A 21,871-nucleotide genomic window follows, 5' to 3' on the forward strand; every position below is an offset into this window, starting at 1 on the left:
AAGACAAAATTGCAGCACTGCATCAGACAAGGGCAAGTCACTGCACAAGCAACGATTCATAAGCAATTGTAAAGTAGAAAAGCCTTAGACCAAGGGTGCCCAACCTTCTTTGCCATAAGATCTACTTTTTAAGTAACCAACCTCCTGAGATCTACTAGATACGCGTCAACATCGCAAGCCACACAGATCGTCATCAATCATCAGCATGAGCAATCCCCTTAGTTTGACATGTCCACGAACATTTAATAATATAATATTAATAACAACATTTATATAGCACCACATCTACAGTGTAAACTATGCTCCTGGGCGCTGTACATGATAATGGTGATAAATAATACGGTACTTCCAATCCTGCTGCCCAGTGAAATAAAACGTTTTCAAGGGAGTTTTGAATTCATTTAAATTTTCAGCTTCTTTTACGCAAATAGGCAAACAATTCCAGCAACTGGCAGCAACAACTGGGAAGGTGAGATTTTCATATTGTGTCTTGCATGATGGGTTGCACAAGAGCAATTGATGTTGAGAACGCAAAGTTCTGGCAGGTTTATAACGAACAAGCAAAGTGTCCAGATAGTTCGGAGCAAAACCATGGAAAACTTTAGGCTATAAATTAATAGACATATTTTGAAGCGAATACGATACAATACTGGAAGCCAATGCAGGGATTTTAATATATGAGTAACATGCTCATGTTTACGTGTTAAAGTAATTAGCCGAGCGGCAGCATTCTGAAATCTTTGAAGACGCAAAATAGTATGTTACAATGTGGAATGTTATCAATGAATCTGAATAATCAAGCCTGGATGTCACTAGTGCATGAATTAAAGTTTTACAACCATCAACATTTATGAACTGTCTGATGGAAACCAATATTTCTAAGATGAAAAAAGCAAAATTTAACAGTGTCACTGACAAAGTTTTCCAAACACAAATGTTGATTTAATGTTACACCAAGCAATTTAACTGAGTTGGAAGAAGAAAGATTAATATTACTAAGGGTAGCCTAAGGGTCATGTCGTTAAGCTTTGGAATACACCGTTTCGAAAAAGTACAATAAACTCACATTTTTCTTGATTCAGTTTCGACATATTATAGTGCATCCAATTTAAATGTCAACCATATATTTTTGGAATTTTGATTTAATACAACACAATGAATTTTCATCAGTACCATGCAATTACAATCGTACATCATCAGCATACGGGTGGTATGAAAGCCCATGTCGCTTTATGATGTCAAACAGAGGTTTTCTGTAGAGAAAAAACAAGAACAGAACCGAGAACAGAACCCTGAGCAACTCCAGAAAAAAGAAATGTTGCAGAAGACATTGAGTTTTCAGTTGGTACAGACTGAGTTCGGTCATGAAGATAAGAAGAGAACCAGTCAAGTGCCATTCCTGTAATGCCAAATTTGTACAGATTATAAATTGGCTCCAAGAAAACTCGTTAGGCATATGCATTTTGCAGTCCAAATAGCAACATATTAATAATTGTTCAGCTTTTCCAAAAACTACCAGTAAGATCAACACCACAGCACAATGTAGCCTGCACGTACATTCGAACGAAACTTATTTTTCTCTCAAATTTATATTTTTGTCGTATCCAAACTTACGCCTGGTATAGTTGAACATGTAAAGAAAGGGATACGAAGGCTTTGTTACGTCTGACAATAGAATGGCTTCTGTTCATCGTAAAATGACAATTGGCAAAAATAGTAGTTGAAAATTTAAACTAAATGGAAGGGAAGACAAGAAAAAAAGGAAAAAAGCCAATCTTCCAGCGTCCTTTCGAACATCGATCCATGACACTTACCACTCAGCTATGCAAGTGTCTCCAGTGGCACGTTAAAAAAACGAAAGAAAATAAACCAGATATGAAACAGGTAGATCACTGAATTTGAAAAAAAGGAAATTACTTCCTACCATAGTGCGAGACCCTGGAAGAGGGGGCTAGGTTCTCGTAGTCAGGAGCGTATGAACTGGTTACAATGCGTAGGCAGGTTGCAAGGTGGTCATCAGTCATTGTTGATCTGTAGCCTACTTGAACATGATCACATTTATGCGCGTGAAAGTAGACTCGCACAAATAAGTTAATCCAAAAAAAAGCTGTCAGATTCAAAGCACTTTGTCTGAAATTGGGATACTTCTCCTTTACCAGTAGTTCCCAGAACATCACATGCTCTCAAAGCTGAGAAGCTGCTGATCTGATTTCATCTCAATGTCATTTTTTAAATTCAGAATCTCATTATCAAGAGCGGAGATTTCTAAGTCGAAAAGTAATTTGATTTGGTAGAAAATGTCACCAACATTAACACTTGCACTAAAATAAATGGATAATACATATAGCTGATAGCTATAGCTACAGGCTCGATGGATGCAGTCAGTAAAATGCCTTTCAAACTTTAAGAACATGCTCTGAACTTGCTCATTATAGCGTACACTGTCAAGCCGTGTCACACCTCTGTCTTGACGTTGTAATTCTGCTTGCATGTGAGAGAAGTTACGGAGGTTATCGCATTGCAGCCTGCTTGGCATCAGCTGTAGCTTAGCCTACGATACTTTTAAACGTGTTCACGATACTTATCATATTGGCTACACCTTTTACCCTCACCCTGCAGCTCCACGTTTAATATATTGAGCTAGCCAGGTTTATTCAATACGACAGGCGATTAACTGGAAGCCAGTGCGGAAAACACTTTTTTAATTTTTTTAGACATTTTGCGATCGACTTGAGATCAATTTGCGATCTACCAATAAACCTGAGAGATTAACTTTTGCTCAAGCCTCATAGGAAGCATCAGTGCCTGATCGAAAGCACTAAAGGAGATAACTGCCATTTTGATTGATTGAAGAAACTTGTTGCCATGATTTGCATTGTCTCTTGCAATGCATTACTGCACTAATGTAGGCTGCTAATGTAGTCTACTAGACGCATATAGAATAAATAGATCACATTTTAGCTACTACTTCCAGCTTAGCTGTTGTAAGACCGATGCTAGTAAATCGCATCATGCACAATTTTTATGATTGTTACACTACAGGTAACATACAAAGACTGTTTAAGTAAAATGGACACCGATGTCTCTTATGCACGAAGCGTCAGTAAAAAAAAATGTAAAAACTGTGAAACCGTCACTGGGGAAATATAAGACCTCTTTAGTGACATACAAGAGCGGCTAAATTTCAAGTGATGGCTAATAGGTAATAAGCTATATGATCAGTTGTTAACTACAAAATAATATTCAGGTGAAAGAGAAGCTTTCAGAAGAAGAGATCCAAAAAAAGGTGGACAAGGAGATCGAGAAATTGAAATCAACAATTCATCCAAGCATGCTTGAGAAATGCTGCACATATTTTACAAATGAAGCAAATCAGAAATTAAACAAAAAAATTCAAAGCACAAGCGATAGTTTGAAAACAATTGGACTTGTAGCAATGGCTGTTGGCACCGGAGTTGCTGTGGTAGCTTGCCCGTTTGCTCTATTTGCAGCTGCCGGCGGAGCTCTAGAACTGGCAGGTATTGCTGGTGCGACAGCTGGAACTGTATATAATGCTATAGGCCTCGGAACCTATATGGCAGCTCAGAAAAAAGAAAACGTAGTTAAGTTGATGCTGAATTTTAAAGACCAAAAAGTAATTGATGAAAAGATCTTGTTTTCGTATTCCTTTGAGCTTTCTATCCCATTGTACTTCGGTCTGGTCGATTATCCCAAAATAACAGTTAAATTTTGACTGTGCAAAACCTAAAAACAATTGCAGTTTGAATATGTGTAAAGATTCGTACATAAGCAATATAATCAACTGAACTAGTTTTTACAGTAGCTTATCAATTTTCTGATTACTCCATGCAGCACATTGGACCCTTTTTGAATTGACTTTGGGATGCTGTGGGAGAGAGGCTGATGTATTGATTGAAAAAATACAGATTTTTTACACATTTTCTGCAATTATATCAATTAAACTGTATACCAGTTTTTGAGTTTTTAAATCTTGTACGCCGAATGCAGGGAAATCTAAAACGTACCGGGACGCTCAACATACCCCATTTTAGCACTATTGCACTGACGAATTGATAAAATTATGGTTGTAACCTTTTTTAGATATTTGTTTTTTGCAAAATTTGGAATTAATTTTAGGCTACTTTTGAGCAGGCCAAAAAAGCATTTATGCTAAAAAAAACACCTGTTAACACTACTATTTAACGCACTCTATCTGAGAAGGTAGTTTTGCATCCCGTGCTTCTAGAAATCCCTGACCGATAGGTTTTAATTTTGTCAATGTGTTTCTGTGGTCTGTTATTTTGCTATTTAACAGCTCGCTTTTATCTAATTTAGAACCGTTCATAAAATTAGTCGTTGTGACTGAGAAAAAAATTTGGTTATTATTTTTAACATTTCGCGATGCCTTAGTGTGTAGTCACCAAAAAATTGCGTAAATCTTGCAACTCATGGCAGTGCCGGTCTTAGGGTATTTCGGGCCCTGTGCGAAATATGCTTTGCGGGTCCCAATAACAATGTTCAATTCAGTAGCGTAGCTAGGTATTTTGAAAGGGGAGAGTGGTTTGACGGTCGACGGGCGAAGCGTGACAGCGGATCGCCGAAGAGCCGAAGGCGACACCCAGCGGCGGAGGGGTCTGGGGGGCGTCCCCCAGACACATTTTAAAAATTACTTTGAATTTGGGGCATTCTGAGAGCATGTTCAAAATTTGGGTATGAATATTACTGTAAAATGGTGCTGTCTGTTGGCATAGCAAAAGGATAAGATCATGCATTCTTTGTCATTTTTCGGAAATAAAGCTACAATATGTTGAGTCTGGATGCAACCTATTTCTTCCCCTGAAAAATTTGTACCCGATTTCGTACCCTGATATCGGAGTAACAAAATCAAATTTCGTCCCCTGAAAAGATCGAGAGAAATTTGAAATGTTTGCGGCAACTCCTATCAGCGACTTCGGCTATGTTGTTTTTTTTCTCGATCTTTTCAGGGTACGAAATGTTTAGGGGATGAAATAGGTTGCACCTGTTGAGTCTTTATGTTTTCTTGTTGCTAATTCCTTTGTTGAATTCACTTATTGAATTTTTCCCAAAGACCGGCACTGCTCATGGGCTATAGCAAGCCTGTACAGTACAGTGTACAACTCAAAGCAGTACAAAAGCTGCAACAATAAATAACTATTTTTGTAGTCCACAAACTAACCTTGCTGTAATATTTACATTATGTGACATTATGAGTGCAAAATAAAACGCGATTGTTATTATTATCGTTATCAATACAGTAACCTGTAGACTAGTAGCCTAACTGTACCTTTACTTTCTTATGCCTTGTGTGAACAATAAAATATATTCATGAAAACTGTCTTACAGTCAAATAGTTTTGCTTCAGCAGAAGCTGCACAGGTTTCGCGCTGGCTGTAACACTGCACCAAGGTTTTTAACATAATGGAAGAATATGAACAGCTAACATGACTCACTTTAACACGTTTTGAACATTTGTTATTAAATATTGCCGCAACGTAAATACTCCCAATTTCTTGTCTTATGTATGATCATCTTGCAAAATGTTCCGACTTCTTATTAATAGCCCCATTGTCAAATAATTGTAACGATCGGCCCTCAACCTCAGGAACTGAAATGCAAAAAAAGATTATAATCTAATTTTAAATAATTTTCCGATAGCCTACCTGAGACTGGAGTATCGAAATTTTGTTGATTTTATAATAAAACAAAGCATGTCTAGAATATATTATTCACCTGTGAAAAATTATCAAATAAAAAATTATGACGTTTGCAATGCTGTTCGAAGGTAATGAGAAAAGCTTATTCACAATGTAGCTGTAGCCAACATGAAGTTCAAGATTTTCATGCTAGGTGGCTTAGTGGTTAGTGCGCCCGTCTCTGAATCGGTAGGCATGGGTTCGATACCTTGTCGGGTCATACCAAAGACTTTTTAAAATGGTACTGAATTTAATTCCTGCTTGGCACTGAGCAATGGAGTGGATTTCTGGTAATAATGTACTCAGTTGCGCCTCTATACGGCTGCATTGACACTGTCTGCTGTGTGAAGCGCTGAGGAGCAACGCATTCTGCGATGGATACAGCGCTATATAAAAACAATGCAAAGGAATTTATTCTCACACGAGTCCGTTCAATCATAAACAGCTAAAAATCGATTTCGATCAGCTAGTAGCTAGATCATCTTCAGTTAAGCTTGATTACAAATAGACTAGTATTCTAGACTAGTATTTTAGTCTATTTGTAATCAAGCTTAACTGAAGATGATCTAGCTAGGCTACTAGCTGATCAAAATCGATTTTTAGCTGTTTATGATGGAACTGACTCGTGTGAGAATAAATGCCTTTGCATTACAAGACATGTAACCGAGTCGTTCATATCAAGCATTGTTGTGGGTTTGACACTTGTCAGAAGATATTTCATTTTCTTGATATAAAAACAAGCATTGCTATTATTATTATACTAAACAGCTTTTTTGCTTCATTACTTACAACGTAAGTTCAACATATATCACGAAATGTCACCATGCAATTGCTAGTTCTTTGGTGTTAGTAACCTACAACAGATAGGCTACTAATTGTTTTTAAAAATTCTGAACTGGCCTGGATTTATTGGACATTTCCCCCCCCCTACTTTAATAGGAAAAAGTTTAAAAAGTGTTTGGGCGTTGAAACCATCAAGTAAAAAACTGCAGCTCTTTATTCAGTGGCTCTTTATTAGGCAGCTCTTTATTAGACAGCTCTTTATATTCAGTGGCTACCAGCGGATAGAAAAATGCACAGACAATGACACTTAAACAGCAAAAAAAATGTGAACTTCACTCTGTCAATCTCAGTGACCAGGTCTGCTTCAATGGTTCAAAGCCTCTACAAGTAATGAAGTAAGTAAAACTGCCAAAATCAAGCTTTGAAAAAAGCTTTCGCAAAGTTTGGCTGTGTAAACTTTCAAAAATATTTTGTCAGTTTGCGGTGGACAAAATTCCTCCAATCAATTTAAAAACAAACACTATTGACCTTTATCAGGGGTTGAACGGTCTGTCTGTGTATGGTTTTAATATTAGCATGTCATTTATTACAAAAAAGATCGATAACTACAAGTATACTGTTTTTTTGTTTTGTTTGTCGTATCCAGGCTTACACCCGGTAGTTGAAGATTTAGATTAAGTAGACGGGAAGGCAAGAAAGCCAACCTTCATGTCCACCTTCAGGCATGCCTTTAAGTGTCCTGCCAAAGACACAGCCGCACGCTCTTGAGCGGTGTCGAACCGTCAATCTAGTAGTCCAGTCAATCCGGCTCAAAATAGGGTTTGACCCACCACTAATTGCAAATGTTTTGACCCATACATTTTCTGAAAGCTTACATCATACAGAATAACATACTAAACATCTGCTGCAAAAAATTTAGTGGAACACCCCTTTTTGGGGGTAAAAACAAAATGGCCGCCATGTGTCCCAAAAATCTTCATTTTAACGTATCTTTTCACCAAATTCATGTAATTTAGTTCTGTGAAAGAGCTCGTTCTATATTTCTGGTACAAGGAATTTATAAACAGACACTGGAAAGTTGAAAAATGAGATAAAAATTTGTCTTAATAAAATTTTATAACAAAATTTAAAAATAAAATGGCCGCTGTGAGTCTCAAAAATCTTCGTTTTTCCTTATCGTTTAACCTAATTCGCACAATTTAGTTCTGTAAAAGACCTAATTTTATTAAACAATTAATAGTTCAAACCAAGGCATCATCATCAGAGTCAATGTCTTCCATTAGGCCTAATGACGAATTTGAACATGACCCATGACATTCGCCACATGCAACTGTACATTCTAAACCAGATTTCCGGCATGTGCATCGAATTGTAGAACAGCCGGTCTTGCAGTTGCAGACAATCATTTTCAGGAACTAAGATGGAGCTGGAGGTTTGTCTGTCATCACAGGCACCAGACTGCCTTCACTAAAATGCCAAACCCACTGTTCCGGTGGCACATCTGTCTCATGACCCAGCCACACCTGCACTTGATGATATATCCTGAGACTGTGAAACCTCGCTGCTGATGACGTGGGAGGAAGAGAACATGGGTCTACTGCAGTCGTACTTCTTGCTGTCTTTCCACAGAAAATTTGATATCTTAGATCGTCAAGATTGTCATCTTGCCTTCCATAGAGCGACGTCCCTGCTTTTACAACATCATTTGCATTTGCAGAGAATGACATGAAAGTTGCTGCAGCTGTTCTGAAGTTTTCATCAGTTCTTAGTTTTGTAACAGCTTTCTGTTTGCCTATTCCAAATACCCTTGAAGTGGTATCACATCCCAACAGTGCATGGGCAAAGAGAAGATTATTTGACACAGTGTCTCCAAGAAGTTTTCTGGTGACTGAAATTGATATTTTTTAGTGCCCTTTTTAGATGCTGTTTGCAACCAGATGTGTGTGGTATTACTCTTCTTGTAATGTATGAGCAAAATCAGAAGGTCAGTATCACTTGCTAAAACTACAGTGTCTTGTTGCTGTGCAGATGACATCGCGGTTTCTACTATCAGGACATCTGCATCTCCTCTGGCATAGTGGACAACACATCCTGCTCTTTCGAGTCTGTCCCCTATCATATGAATTAGTCGCTGTCTATTTTTATGGTTAGCAAGAAAGTCTTCCTTTTTGGTTTGGAGCTTCATTGTTGTATCGAAGATTACTTCAGCCCCAATCCTACCAACAGTTCTTCGGAAGTAAGCACCATTTTTTGTGGAAGGCGAATCTGTGTAACCATCAAACACAACAATGCAGGCTCCATATTTGGACATCACATAATCAGTGTAGGCTACATCTGCATGATTTCATCCCATGCAGCTCCTTCTGTCCAAGGAAGTTTATGGAGCAGGGCACCTCCATCTAGTACATGCTGGACTAAGGGCTTACATGGTTTTGGAGCAGACTCAATTGATGAAGACCACAAGAAGTCAACCAAGGAGGCCTTGTTGGCTGGTCTAATGATGAACTTTGATTCAAACAAGGCTGATGGAAATTGACAAAGTTCATACTGGAATACCTCTGGTAGCTGATTCATTGTTGTAACAGCACAGACTAAACGTTGAAATAAGAGGATGGGATCAACACTCACTTTCCTGTCCTTGACTTTGACGGATTCTTTTGCACCCATGGTGATGGCTTGGTGTTTCTTTTTGAAGGAATGCTTAGTCACCTTTACTCCAGGCATCAGTGCACAATGTCCTCTGACTGCGCGACTCACTGCTTTTCCGGACAGCGTGTGGACCACTGAATTAGGTGCATAAACTATTTCCAAGACTTGTTGAAGTCCAGTTCCGTTCATCAAATGTCCAATGCTGCCTAGGTAGCTCATCATGGTGTCAAATCCTCCGAGTCTTATCACAGATGGTTGAAGTTCTGGCTGACTTTCAACCATGCTACATGCCTTTAGCCACAATGGTTGATCAAGTGTGATGACAGGACACACTTTGCATCTGGTTGCACGAGACGAAATGAATTTCAGGGTAGAATAGATGCATGAGAGATCACTGGGGTCCATGGCAATCATGGGCAGGAACAAGACGGAAATTTTGCCTCCTTGGTGGATAAGTTGCATGAAGCCAGACCATTGAGGACGTGGTACCTTAGGAACCAAAGACGATTCCCATAATAGATGTGCCATTGCGTATGGTTCTTCTACACCAGGATCATTCAAGTTTCCATACTGCCTTTGATGTAAATTCTCTTTGTCTTGGTGGAAGTACTTAATAGAAATTCTGTGATCTGCTGTCACTTTGACTCTTGGTAGGTGGTTACAAGAGTAGGTGCTCACTGCCTACCTACAATCCCTCCTCGGTCTGCCTGAACCATACTTGCAATTGTTTCTTGTTGTTTTTTGATTTTATTGAGCTAGCGAGTTGGGATAAAAACTTGATTTTGTATAAACTTACAATGGCTTTAACACGACAACTTAAATCCGTGGTACACATTCATTTCTCTAGCTTGCTTTTTTCGATAACGAAATGAAACTCAACACAAAGGCAGGCAAAATTGTGTCCAGAAACAACGGCTCCCGGCACGCAGCAAAAGGCGATAATCAGTTGTGAAATCTCTTTGCAGCCAGGCAAGCCACGTCACGCAGAACACAGAAACAACGCAAATTCAATGTCAACAAAATTTCATCACAATTTCAATTCTGATCAAGAGGGCAATTGACCCGCCGGAACAGTAGGCTATAACTAATGAGTGCTTTGCAGCCGGTGTCATCATGGAAATAATGCCCATTCCATGAAATGTTCCATAACCATCAATGCTATGCAGATTGTGGTCAACATTATCTGCTGAATATTGAAGAAATGTGCCCTCACTCATATCTTCTACAATGTCAGTATTTTGTGTTACTGCTGCACTTCTCTCAAACATTTGAATGTCACTGTAGGAGCTGCAAAATCCATGCTTGCTCAAATAGTCAACAAGCATTTTTGACTGGAACAGATGATGCATCTGCACGCCTAAGCCTAACTGTAGGGGAGCAGTAATAGCATTTGGTCTTGCTGCTTGCATAATAGCTTGTCCAATAGAAGCTATTTTAGGGTCAGCATTCTTGCTACAAACCATAGTCTGAAGAAATTGAAGTAGGGACTGAGGTATGAATTGCAGTGCCGTCTCTGTTGACAAGTCTTCAAAGTCTGGGTAGGTGTCTTTTAACTGTTCGACTTGTTTTATGTCTTGCTTTATTAACTTTGCTGCTCTCTCTGCTCATACGACGAAGAACTTTGCTGCTGTTTCTATTATGTGACTCTTTTCCTCATCTCTGTCTTGCTTTGATTCTTGATGAAAGTTGCCAATAATCTGTGAGGCAGTTGCGTGCAGAGTAACTATATTCTCTTTTCCTTGCATGTCTGTAATTATTACCTTCTCATTGAAGTGCTGCTGCATCTCATTTTTCATATGAGTGAATCCATATGGTTTCATGTCGGTGCCCTCCAAAAATTCTTGCATTTTATCTCTCAAATCTTGAATTGACAATGTCTCATCATCATTGTTTGTGAAGTATTCCATTGTCATCAGGAATGCCTCGTGTCGTTTAACATCTTTGGCTCTTCCACTTCTAACAACTTTCTTTCGCTTCCCTGTAGTAGATAATGGGTAATCACCATCACAAACTTTTGGAATGCTGCGGCCAGTGCGAAAGTTGACATTACAAGCAGTATGGTAGACTGCATCTGCAGCTGGCAAATCGTGTACATAGAGGACTCTCCCCTTGACAGCATCAGCCCAGGTTCCAGGAAAAGCAACACATGCTTGAAGTAGGGTCTATGTTCGATTTACAGTGAGTTATTAACAAAGGTCTTTTGCAGAACTAAATTAGATGAAAAGATATAAAAAAATTAAAGATTTTTGGGACTTGTGGAGGTCATTTTATTTTTAAATTGTTATAAATTTAAAAAAAACACGTTTTTGTCTGATATTGCAACTTTCCAATGTCTGTTTTTGGATTCCTGTACCAGAAATATAGAATGAGCTCGTTTACAGACCTAAATTATATGAATTAGGTGAAAAAATATGGAAAAATGAAGATTTTTAGGACACATGGCGGCCATTTTGTTTTTACCCCTAAAAAGGGGGTTCCACTAAATTTTTCGTGGCAGATTTTTAGTATGTTATTCTGTATGATGTAAGCTTTCAGAAAATGTATGGGTCGAAACATTTGCAATTAGTGGTGGGTCAAACCCTATTTTGACTGGACTATAGTCTCTTAACAGTTGATTGCTGTGCACAAAAAATATTGACGCCGTCAGCGTAAACGCAAACGTTCGAAAAACCATACGCCGTATGCGTCAACGTAACTTGTAAAAAAGTTGGCGGCGTCAGCGCATACACTAGCGTAAACTCATTTTGTTTGCTAGGTGCCAAACATTCACACGGTATAAACCACTCGAAACAAACAAGTTTTATTTTGAATTTCCACGAAGAAACACAAGCATCTGAAAGTGTTCATCTGACATTTTGCTGCGTTTTGATTTCAATATGTCTTTGCCCAATGAAAACATGGTTTGGTTTGGTTTGGTTTTGAATCTTTATCCTCGGACTGACAAAGCCTTGATAGGTTATTCCTGGTACTTGTTTGCATACTTGTAGAGGCTCTTGACGCAGGGCCGGTTACCGAGATTGGCAGAGTGAAGTTTTCCGATTGTTGAAGTGTTGTTGCCGAGAAATTATTCCATTCACTAGGTGCCGCTGAATGGAGAGCAGTCCTGAAATGCGTTGCTCAAACGCACACCCCGAGAGTCGAACCAGCGCTGCGTGATCTTGAACCCGGCGCGTAACCACTGAGCTAACTGAGCTAACATTCTTTCAACTGCAGCGCTGGAAGGTATTGGCGTGTTGTAGCGAAAAAAAGACATTAAAAAGTATACGTTGACGCTATACGCTAAAAAACTGCGAAAACTTTACGGCGTAGCCTCAAGCGACAACTATCCAAAAAATGTGCTCGTAAGCGTTAGTGTAAACAAAAATTGCGGCGTATACGTAGCCTACATCTCTGATTGCTTGAGATTGTAAAATAACACATTTGGCAAATATTGCAGTAGTAGGCGAAGCAAAACAAATTATTCAGTATAAGTTAGGTTGAACAGCCTTGATTGACTCCAAAACTCAAACGATCACCAACATCCACAAACCACGAAGACTCTCCCTCTATGGAAAGATCTCGATCATAAACACTCTCTTGGTACCCGTCACTTTGCATCTCAGTAGAGTGCTGATGCCAACGAAACAACACATCAAAGAACTAAACAAAATCCTATTCGGCTTCCTCTGGCATCCTTCGCCATTTGAACAACTCCAGAGAAGCAAGACATTTCCTCCTGTCAAAAATGGAGGCATCAACATGGTGGACATTCAATCAAAATTCCAAAGTAATCGCATCGACAGAATTCGGCACCTCTTCCCTCTAGAAGACGCCACCGAAATCTGGCACGAATGGGCCATGTTCAATTTGAGCTACAGAATGAGACACATCAATCCTCATCTGTTCTCCAACAGCATTCCGCATGTCCCAATTCCAAACGAAATGTATGCAGACATCTTCAAGTCCTTTTGCAAACTCAAAGGCTTGAAACACGACTGGGAAAATACTTCCTATAAAAACATCTACCTCAATCTGAAAACGCAAAATGAAAAGAAGACTAACAAGGTTGATCAAAACGGAAAAAAGATCCCTTGGAACAAAATTCTTCTAAGAAATAAAGAAATCAAATTCCTCCTTCCACCTCACCTATCCTCCATGTCCTTTCGGATTGCACATGGAGGATACAAATGGGGAGATTTTAATAGATCAATACACTCCGACAGAATAACAAATTGCAAATTCTGCAGAAAACCAGAAGATAATGTAGCCCACGTCCTCACCAAGTGCTCCTTTGCGCTAGGAATATGGGAGCGCATGAAACAACAACATCTTGACCTAACCAACGAAGACATGGAAATAACAAAGGACATGATCCTCTACAACCAAATTTCTGACGGACAGAAGAACAACCCGATTCTTTTGACCATGATGAATGTCGCCAAACACACCATCATCCAAAAGAAGGTATCTCTGGACATAGGCGACACATACATACAGGACACAAAACGGTCCACCATTCAAGCCCTGTGGGTCATCATGACAAAAACGAAAGATATAACACAAAAGCATAACATTCTTTTGTCATCTGACATTTCTACTCCTTCTAAACCTCCTCCTACGGTCAGAAAAAAGAAGAACCAGTCGAGATCCACTCTTCAACCGCCCTCTCAGTCGTCCTCGATGGTAGGGATGACTGATTGCAGCGGTGGATCTCACTAGCACAGTACGATCGTAGATCATCTTTCTTTGAAGAAGCTCAGACAGCCAAGGGCGTAACAACCCACCTTTAACCCATCCCTCTCACTCATCTGCAACGGCCTGATGCCGGAATAGTAATTGCAGCGGGAGATCTTTAACCGTCCCTCTCCGTTGTCCCACTCGCCATGAGATGACAGGATTGCAGCGGCCAATTCCAAGATGACTCTGGAGTCAGCGGAAGCTACCCTCCCTCTGGCCGCTCCTCTCTGGCATCTCCGCCAAATAAGATGTCAGACTGCAGTGGCCCGTTTCCCACATTCAGGTGCCCTTCTTCAAGTGGGCAACAAGAAGAAACACACACACACAAACAAACTCAAATAAAATTAAAATCAACTCTCTACCAAAACGCGCTAGTTCTCATGCTTGACCCGCCATCTCCTAGTCTGCTCCAAGATCAGCAAGAGAAAAGTCGAGACAGGCAGATCAGCTTGAGGCAGCCACTAACCCTTACTTTACATCCACAGATTACCATCTACCGCGGTGGGTCCCTTCGGTCGTAGTGAGTCCCTCGCCTCCCTGTTAGGTATCTTCCATGTAAGTATGGTGTGCCTGCTGAGTGTTTGGGTGTGTGGACGGCTCCCGGAGCGGACGCACTCATGATGAGACAGGAAACAAATCCATTTCATGTGGAAAATTGTAAACCTGCAAGATGTAGTGGTATCCATCTTGAACTCTGAGCGTTACGCGAAAAAAAAAGCAAAAAAACTTTAAACATCTGGAGGTACAGCGTCCACGTTGAGTATAACATTCTCATAGACCTACTTTCTACAAGCATTATTCTTTTTCCTAGACCAGTGGTTTTCCATCTCAGGGTGTGACGCCCGTAGGGATCGTGAGCCGTTTTCCAGGGGGCCACAAGACGCCTAAAAATCGTGTGTATCTTTTTCAATTATTTTTTTTGCGAGAAAGAATAAAAATTGTGACTTTTGCACAACCAACCATCACTTAACCTGAGATTATCCTATTGGCCACTTGTTTAAAATTTAAGACAGCAAAACGGCTTTAATAACAGGAAAGCATTTTATATTTTTTACCAAGTAGCCTACTCTTCGTTGCTTTGTACAGATTAAAGTTAACCAGCAACCAAGCTATGGAAAAAAAGAGACGTTATTTACAATCCTATGTAAAATGTGAATTTTTCAGTTGGTATGAAAGTTCTTTCATTTGAATCTATGAAACCGTCATAGCTCAAAAAGTGCAAATACCACAACGTGGAGTTTTTTTTGAGAGAAATACAAGTAGGTTTAACAACCTCGACTGGATTCTTCCGAAGTATAGTAGAAGTGTCATTCCAAGTATCATTGCTCAAGGCAAGAAACCGTACACTAATTGCTGAAGAGGTTATGCTGTCATGCGCGCATTGATTGGAAAAGACGCAGATGGCAAGCTAGATTTACTATCTGTTTTAGACAATACAGTGTAACGTAAGATTGCGTTCATGTCCTAGGATTTCTTGGATCAAGTAATCGATCAGTTGAAATCAGCCTGGGCTGTTCGTCCAGCAATTATTGGACGATTTTACAGATGTTTTATCTTTTCATCATGAGCACAACGTAGGCCTATTGCATTCTTGTGTTACGTTCGTAAGAGTTCAAGGATGCGTTCCTCTGCTGTTTGGATCTGCCGTCCAGAAGTCATGGCAACAGTGGCGCCGGCAGAGGAGGGGCAGGCGAGGCAGCTGCCCCCCCCCCCATTGTTTTGGGCATCATTTTTTTAATAACTAAAGCTAAACTAATAACTTAACTAAAAGCAAAGCAGAGCGAATTAAATCAAAATATAGTTATTACTATCTGAATCCTTAACAGCCTGTTTCACCTCAAACAGATAATCAGAAGGGTCTTATTCAAATAGAACCTATTCAAATAGATTCTATATAGTCTTATTCAAATAGATTCTATTTGAATAAGACCCTTCTGATGATCCGTTTGAGGTGAAACAGGCTGTTAAGAATTCAGATAGTAATAACTAGCCTATATTTTGATTTTATTGTTTTTTTTATATATTTTTATATTTGTATCCCAACCTGAAGTCAACTCCAGTTGCAAGGAGGGAGGGGGGGGGGGTAAAAGCTTTCTCTTTTATTTTAAACTTACTCTTCTTGCTGCTGTTATTATTACGATTTTTGTTATTCCAAGTTTCAGAGTTGTATTGAATGACAGCATAAATATAGCAATTCAAAACTCTAGTCTAAAGCCTGTCTTAAAGGCGATGTTCTTTTTGCAAACAACTGGTTTCATTTCTTGAAAGCCTTTTTTTGCTTGGCCTGTTCTGATGTTGAGTACTGTTTCGTCCCTTGCATCCCAATTCACCATAGTAATAAGGTATTTAAATTTTTAGACCTGTTTAAGAATTGTTCCATTAGCTGATACTGTATACTATAGCCCGGAATCAAAGTAGTTCGCACAAGATTTGGCTGTATTTAGAAATAGAACAACAGCTTACATGATGCACTGGCTACAGCAGTGAAATACACAATAAAAAGATAAGCTTATCGCTGGTGCATTGCAATAAACAATTTTTTTTTCAAATGTGTAGTAAAGAAAAAATTTGGGCAATATTTCTGAATTTAGTGCAGTGTTCCCCAAACTTTTTTTAAAAGCGCCCCCTCTGGACAAAGGAAAAAGTATCAAAAGCCATTTCGGCAAAAAATAAAACCAAAGTTATTGCTGGGAAAAGCAATGATAAAAATTTTGACCACTGATAAAAATTTCCACATACCTGAGGGTATTTCTCTTTGATTTAGTTCTGCAGCCGGAGCGTTTTATACGAGATATTGAACTTCAGTTTGAATTTAAAATCGCTTTGCAATGTTATCAGTTCCTCGTCAAGAATTCCATGCTCCGTAATATCACAGAATGGGTTGATTATTCAGCCAGGAATTTCTAAGTGGAATACATCCTGGAATTGAACTTTCATGTCTTTGTGTACTTTGAAATGGTTTTTATCGAAATGAAAAAGCTTGGATCCAGACAAAAATCTGATGAAATCTGTTGTATCTTTAAATTATTTGGTACTACAGTAAAACAGAAAATCTCGGAAGCAGATAAAAATTTAGTGTAATTCTATTATTCATGACAGGGCATGTTGTTAGTATGTGTGTAACTGCCCCGATTTACTCTCAGTGCCCCCCAGTTGCCTAGTTTATAGTTAGCGCCCTCTTCATGATCGCAAACGCTCCTATGGGGACGCTGGCGCCCACTTTGAGAACCAGTGATTTAGTGAGTGCCAGAAGCGGAGCACAGATTATTAAAAATGGACGTGGGTTTTCAAAGACCCTCATAAGTTTTCAAAGATTAAAACGTCATTTTTGGATATAAGACGACTTTAGTGTGAATGCGTGCTTCCTGGATTTATTTGTCCCAAGGATTGTCATAAACAATAAAGGTCATGGCTACGGGCAACACACACAATGTTCTATAATTTGACAAACGGTATGCGGATTGCAAGTCCACTCTGTAAGAAATCGTCTTGGATGTTTCATTTTATTTAACTCCACCCCCCCCTTAAAACCTTTTGTATAAACTGTTCATTGTTTGTTTGTGTATAAATTACTCTTCATTTGACTAACCTATATCGTCTTGATGTAAGACGAGAACGGAATCCTGTAGAGGTCGATTTAATTCGTGACAGTGAAAGCCCAACCTGGTTGGCCGTATCACTGATGCTGTGCTTCTGATTAGTGCACAATGTGCGTAAATACTTTTTCAATGGAATGTTGACAGAAATAAGATAACGTGTGTTCTTAAAATAACGCATAAAGTGAGATCACCATGAGCACAGCGCCTTCATAGCTCTTCACCATATAGTTGGAGAACATACTTAAGTATAAATCATAGCAAGAGTATAACGGTGGGATGGTGCAGCTGGTAAGGCGCTTGCTATGCAATCCTGGTTTGACTCCCGACTTAAGCTGGTTCAGCTGTTGATAAATTCCGCCCATCTCTCTCCAGGGGTGTAATTAATTGGGTGGGCGTAGTTGCTGTAGGCGGCCGAGAGAAAGGAACAGGCCAACCTGCTCTCGTTAGTGCCGAAGGTTTAGTATACTGTATAATGAGAACTTTATATCCTCATCTTCCGATGCTTGGATTCAAGTACGTGCTCACCTTTAACCATAGCAAGAGTACCAATTAAATACGTAAATTCAAAAAGGGCCCAATTCCAACAAAGGTGTTTTTGAAATAAATGCGTTTCAATTATTTTGGTCATTTACTTTTGTGCTGGAATTTCGATAATGATCACATGCTTAGATATGTTGCTAAGTAGTATATTGTTGGAAAATTCGCTCAGTGAATATTCTCTGGAAAAACTGTGGAAAAGTTGAAGCACAATTGCTGGAATTTGACTTTTCTTAAAATCAATGGCAATATTGAGGGAGGTGTTTTTGATGTTTAAGCTTCAAAAATTTGGCCGTTTTTTCAGGTATCATTGAAAAGACACTAAATAGAATTGGAAAAGCTCAAAAAGCAAAAGTTGAAACAAAAATGGAGTTGGGTCCTTTTTGAATTCACCTATTATTCAATTAGGTTTGTATGGTGTCGGCGTAATTATGACAGAAGTAGGCTAAGGATAAGGTTTAGAGAGTCTATCCTTTGCTGCCAAAAAGTACCATATATGACAATTTCAATGGTTTATGTAGTTTATTCCTTCAAAATCCACCTGTTTGGAAAATCGTAATTGACGACTGACGCTCAGAGACGTCTAGTCAGGTGAAGCAACGCATTATTTACAATTTTTTTTTATAGTAGATGCAGTATAAAACATCCATTTGATGTTTATCAAAAATATTTTTTTTTCATCTCATGATCTTAACAATTTTTATATATATTCTAATGATTAATCATTGTCATGTCACAAGGCACGAGCCTTATCGCACGTCGCTAATGTCAAGGCAAACCATTTTTGACCTGAAATTATGACAATATTATATTTTACCATATTTGACCGAACAATAATCATTTACTAAATTGAATTAGGCAACCGATTTTAAATTCATATTCCCTTTTGGTTTCCATAGACATCACTTTAGTTTTTGCCACTCACCAATTTTTTCCAAAAAATAAATGAACTACGTTTTATACATACAGAGATTACCTGGGCTCATTTTTGGAACATAAGAAGCAAAATGTTATCTCATTTCAACTTGACAATACACTTGCTGCCATTTTTTACACCTCTTCCCTTGTGATCTTCTTCAATCAACCAACAGATGGTAAAGTTGCAATTGCAACAACAAATGAAAATTAATAACAAACGAATTTATAAAAAGAGCAAAAATTACAATTTTGACAAAATAATGGTTGTATTTTTTACAATAACTTTGAAACCTTTAACGGTGTCTCTATAAAATTAAATAGTAGGCGTTTGTATAGGCTTCAATAAAGGCAGAAAAATTTTGAGTTTATTGGCTCTTTTTTGCTCCATTTACACCTAAACATTATCTACTTTGACACACTTCAAAGAGATGCTGCAAATAGCTTGTCAATTTAGTTTTTAGGGATATTGTATTCGAATGAAGCGATTTTTGCAACAGATGAAATTTGACACTGCACAGGAAGTCATTCATTGGCCTTTGTCGTCTTCTCACATTAGCCCCTCCAGCAACTATGTTGCAATAAATCGTGCGTGAACCATTCATGCGTTTGGAGTCTGTTATGTTTTTAGTAACGAAAATGCAATTGCTACTGAGCAATATGTTAATATAAGTCTGTAAAGTAAATTTGTATTTATTCGAACTCTTTAGAACCAGAAAAATATTGAAAAAAAATATTTTTGCAAGCACGACAGTGGAACAGATCCTGTAAGTTTGCATAAAAAGAGCAGATACTTAAATGTTTGGCATCTTGTTTTCTTCCAGTTTTTTTCGTGCTGTTGGTCCTTGAATTTGAGGGTTTTGGAAAGAAGAAGAAATAGAATCAAGCACAACGAAACATGAAAGTTAATAAGTTGAGTTCGCAACAAAAACAGACGCGTGTTTAAAATAGAAGGTTCTCAATAAAGTTGTGTAAATCAGTGTTTCCTAACTGGTGAGCCGCAGCGCGCTGGTGCGCCATGGAAAGTTGCCAGGTGCGCACTGGGAATTGAAAAAGCAAAGGTTGTGCTATGTGTTTTCACAATTTGAAATAATTGCAATACTGAGAGCTGTTTTTATATAAAATGCTTCTCCGTCTTTTGTCTTGCTGCATTACAGTAGCCTACGATACTTTAAAAATAACTCAACTATGAAGCTTATGTGATAAAATCTTGCAAGCAATTGAAGAAAAATATTGGTATACCCAAAGAATTTTGAGCTGGCTTTGCTCGCCCGGTGTGCTGCCACATTTTTTGAGGTCTATAGGTAGACCTAGACGTAAAAAAGGTTAAGAAACACTCGTGTAGATAAAAGTTATTTTCTATCTAACCTTTAGCCATGCGCCATATGAACCAGTTATACCAGGCAGCATTGTATTGTAGGACTAAACGAAACACGGTTTGCTTCAGGATGCATTTGTAATTAGGCCGCCCGCAAAAAGGATTAATTACTGAAACGGGAAGAAGTATCAATACGTTAACTAAAACTTGCATCTAAGAGTGTCAAAGTAGACAGAATACATTGAATCAAAGGCTAGTGTGATACTGAAGATTTGCTTGGGTTATGGAAGCTCTACAAGATTACTGTCCGTGAATTAAGCTGTCCAATTAGACAACATGAGCTTCATTGTAATCAGAAAACAGAACTTTACAAAAGAAGTCTTGTTTTCAATAAATAGCAACAGTTAAGGGCAGTAGAACACGTTGCAAAACATGTTTTTCTTCCCAGTGAGGAGAAGATTAAAAGTTAACTGCAGGAAAGGATGAATAAAGCAATACATTTTGATTAAATGTCATTGTATTTAGACATACAACGACAAAGAATTGATGTAAATAAATAATTCAAATGCTTTCAGTGTAATCCCGCCAAAAAATAATTTAATAATTACTACTTTAAAGAAAAAACAAATGACAGCTGAAAAACTGCAATTTTGGCAAAGAGTTGATTTTCTTGAACCATACATAAATTTTTCAATTTTTCGATTGAATCAGTCATTTTGTTACTTGATAAGGATTAACATATGTATGGCCGAAAACGTTCGTAATTTATAGTTTATTTTTCAATTCCTTGTATTGTGTTAAATGCTGTGTAGCTGAGCAATTATTCGACACAAAAACAACGAGTTGAAATTACACAGCTCGAAGAGGAAGAGTTCATATGAAGTGTCACAGAGTAGCAGAAAACGTAGAAGTCATCAGAAAACGCACTATACTGAAAAGACTAGCAGTAAACCCAAGGCGGACCTAGAAAATGAAAATATTGAGTGCCCCAACGTTTCAACGAAGTGAAATTTGCAAGACGTAATGAATAATATAATATTTGAATTTCGGAAAATAAAATCATGTATAAGAAGGTACTTGCTTCCCAGTACTTGAGGTACTTGCCTCCCAGTAAACTTTGTTTTCTTAATTTCGGTTATTTTTTTGTGCATTTTTACGCCCAGCAGTGTTTTTGTGATCAAGTAGACACTATGTATTTGATCAAATTCATCCTATTACAACTGAATTTTGTAAAAATTTGAATTGCAAGTTTTGGTTTAAAAGTGTGTAATGTAGTTTTAAACATTTTTTCTTTCACGTACACAAAAAATGTCAGTAATTTATTTATGGAGCATTTGTATAGCGTTGTGTAGTCTTTCAGTAAAATTTCGAAAATTCGTTCAAGTTGGCACCACTTTAGAGCAGAAGATGGTTTGCTCCAGTGCCCGTCGACTAAAAAAGAGGATGGTCTCTTTTTCCAGGCACAGCTGAAAAATGGAATTGAGTCAAAAGCCTTAACAAGATGCGAAACTACCAGGAATAACCTATCGAGGCTTTGTCAGTCTGAGGATAAAGATTCAAAACAAACCAAACAAATAAAAATCAACAGCTCATCTGGAACCATTTGCACGATGGTACGCAGGCACCTAGTCTCAGTGCAC

The 21,871-nt window shown here is 38.4% G+C and overlaps 1 protein-coding gene across 3 annotated transcripts in view; it reads left to right on the top strand.

Moving 5' to 3' along the window:
- The window catches only part of LOC145784136 (atlastin-3-like), a 71,799-nt gene extending 66,016 nt beyond the window's left edge, over positions 1-5,783 (top strand). For 2 of the 3 annotated variants that reach the window (XM_082595891.1, XM_082595892.1), the window contains one exon: positions 3,248-5,783. In XM_082595891.1, the coding sequence (XP_082452017.1) occupies positions 3,248-3,733 (486 nt within the window). In that variant the 3' untranslated portion in view covers positions 3,734-5,783. The remainder of the gene's footprint in view (positions 1-3,247) is intronic. The other variant, XR_014290984.1, reaches the window with a different exon arrangement.
- Positions 5,784-21,871: the final 16,088 nt, after the last annotated feature.

The sequence above is a fragment of the Aplidium turbinatum genome, chromosome 15 (genome assembly GCF_918807975.1).
Source record: "Aplidium turbinatum chromosome 15, kaAplTurb1.1, whole genome shotgun sequence".
Classification (NCBI taxonomy): Eukaryota; Metazoa; Chordata; class Ascidiacea; order Aplousobranchia; family Polyclinidae; genus Aplidium; species Aplidium turbinatum.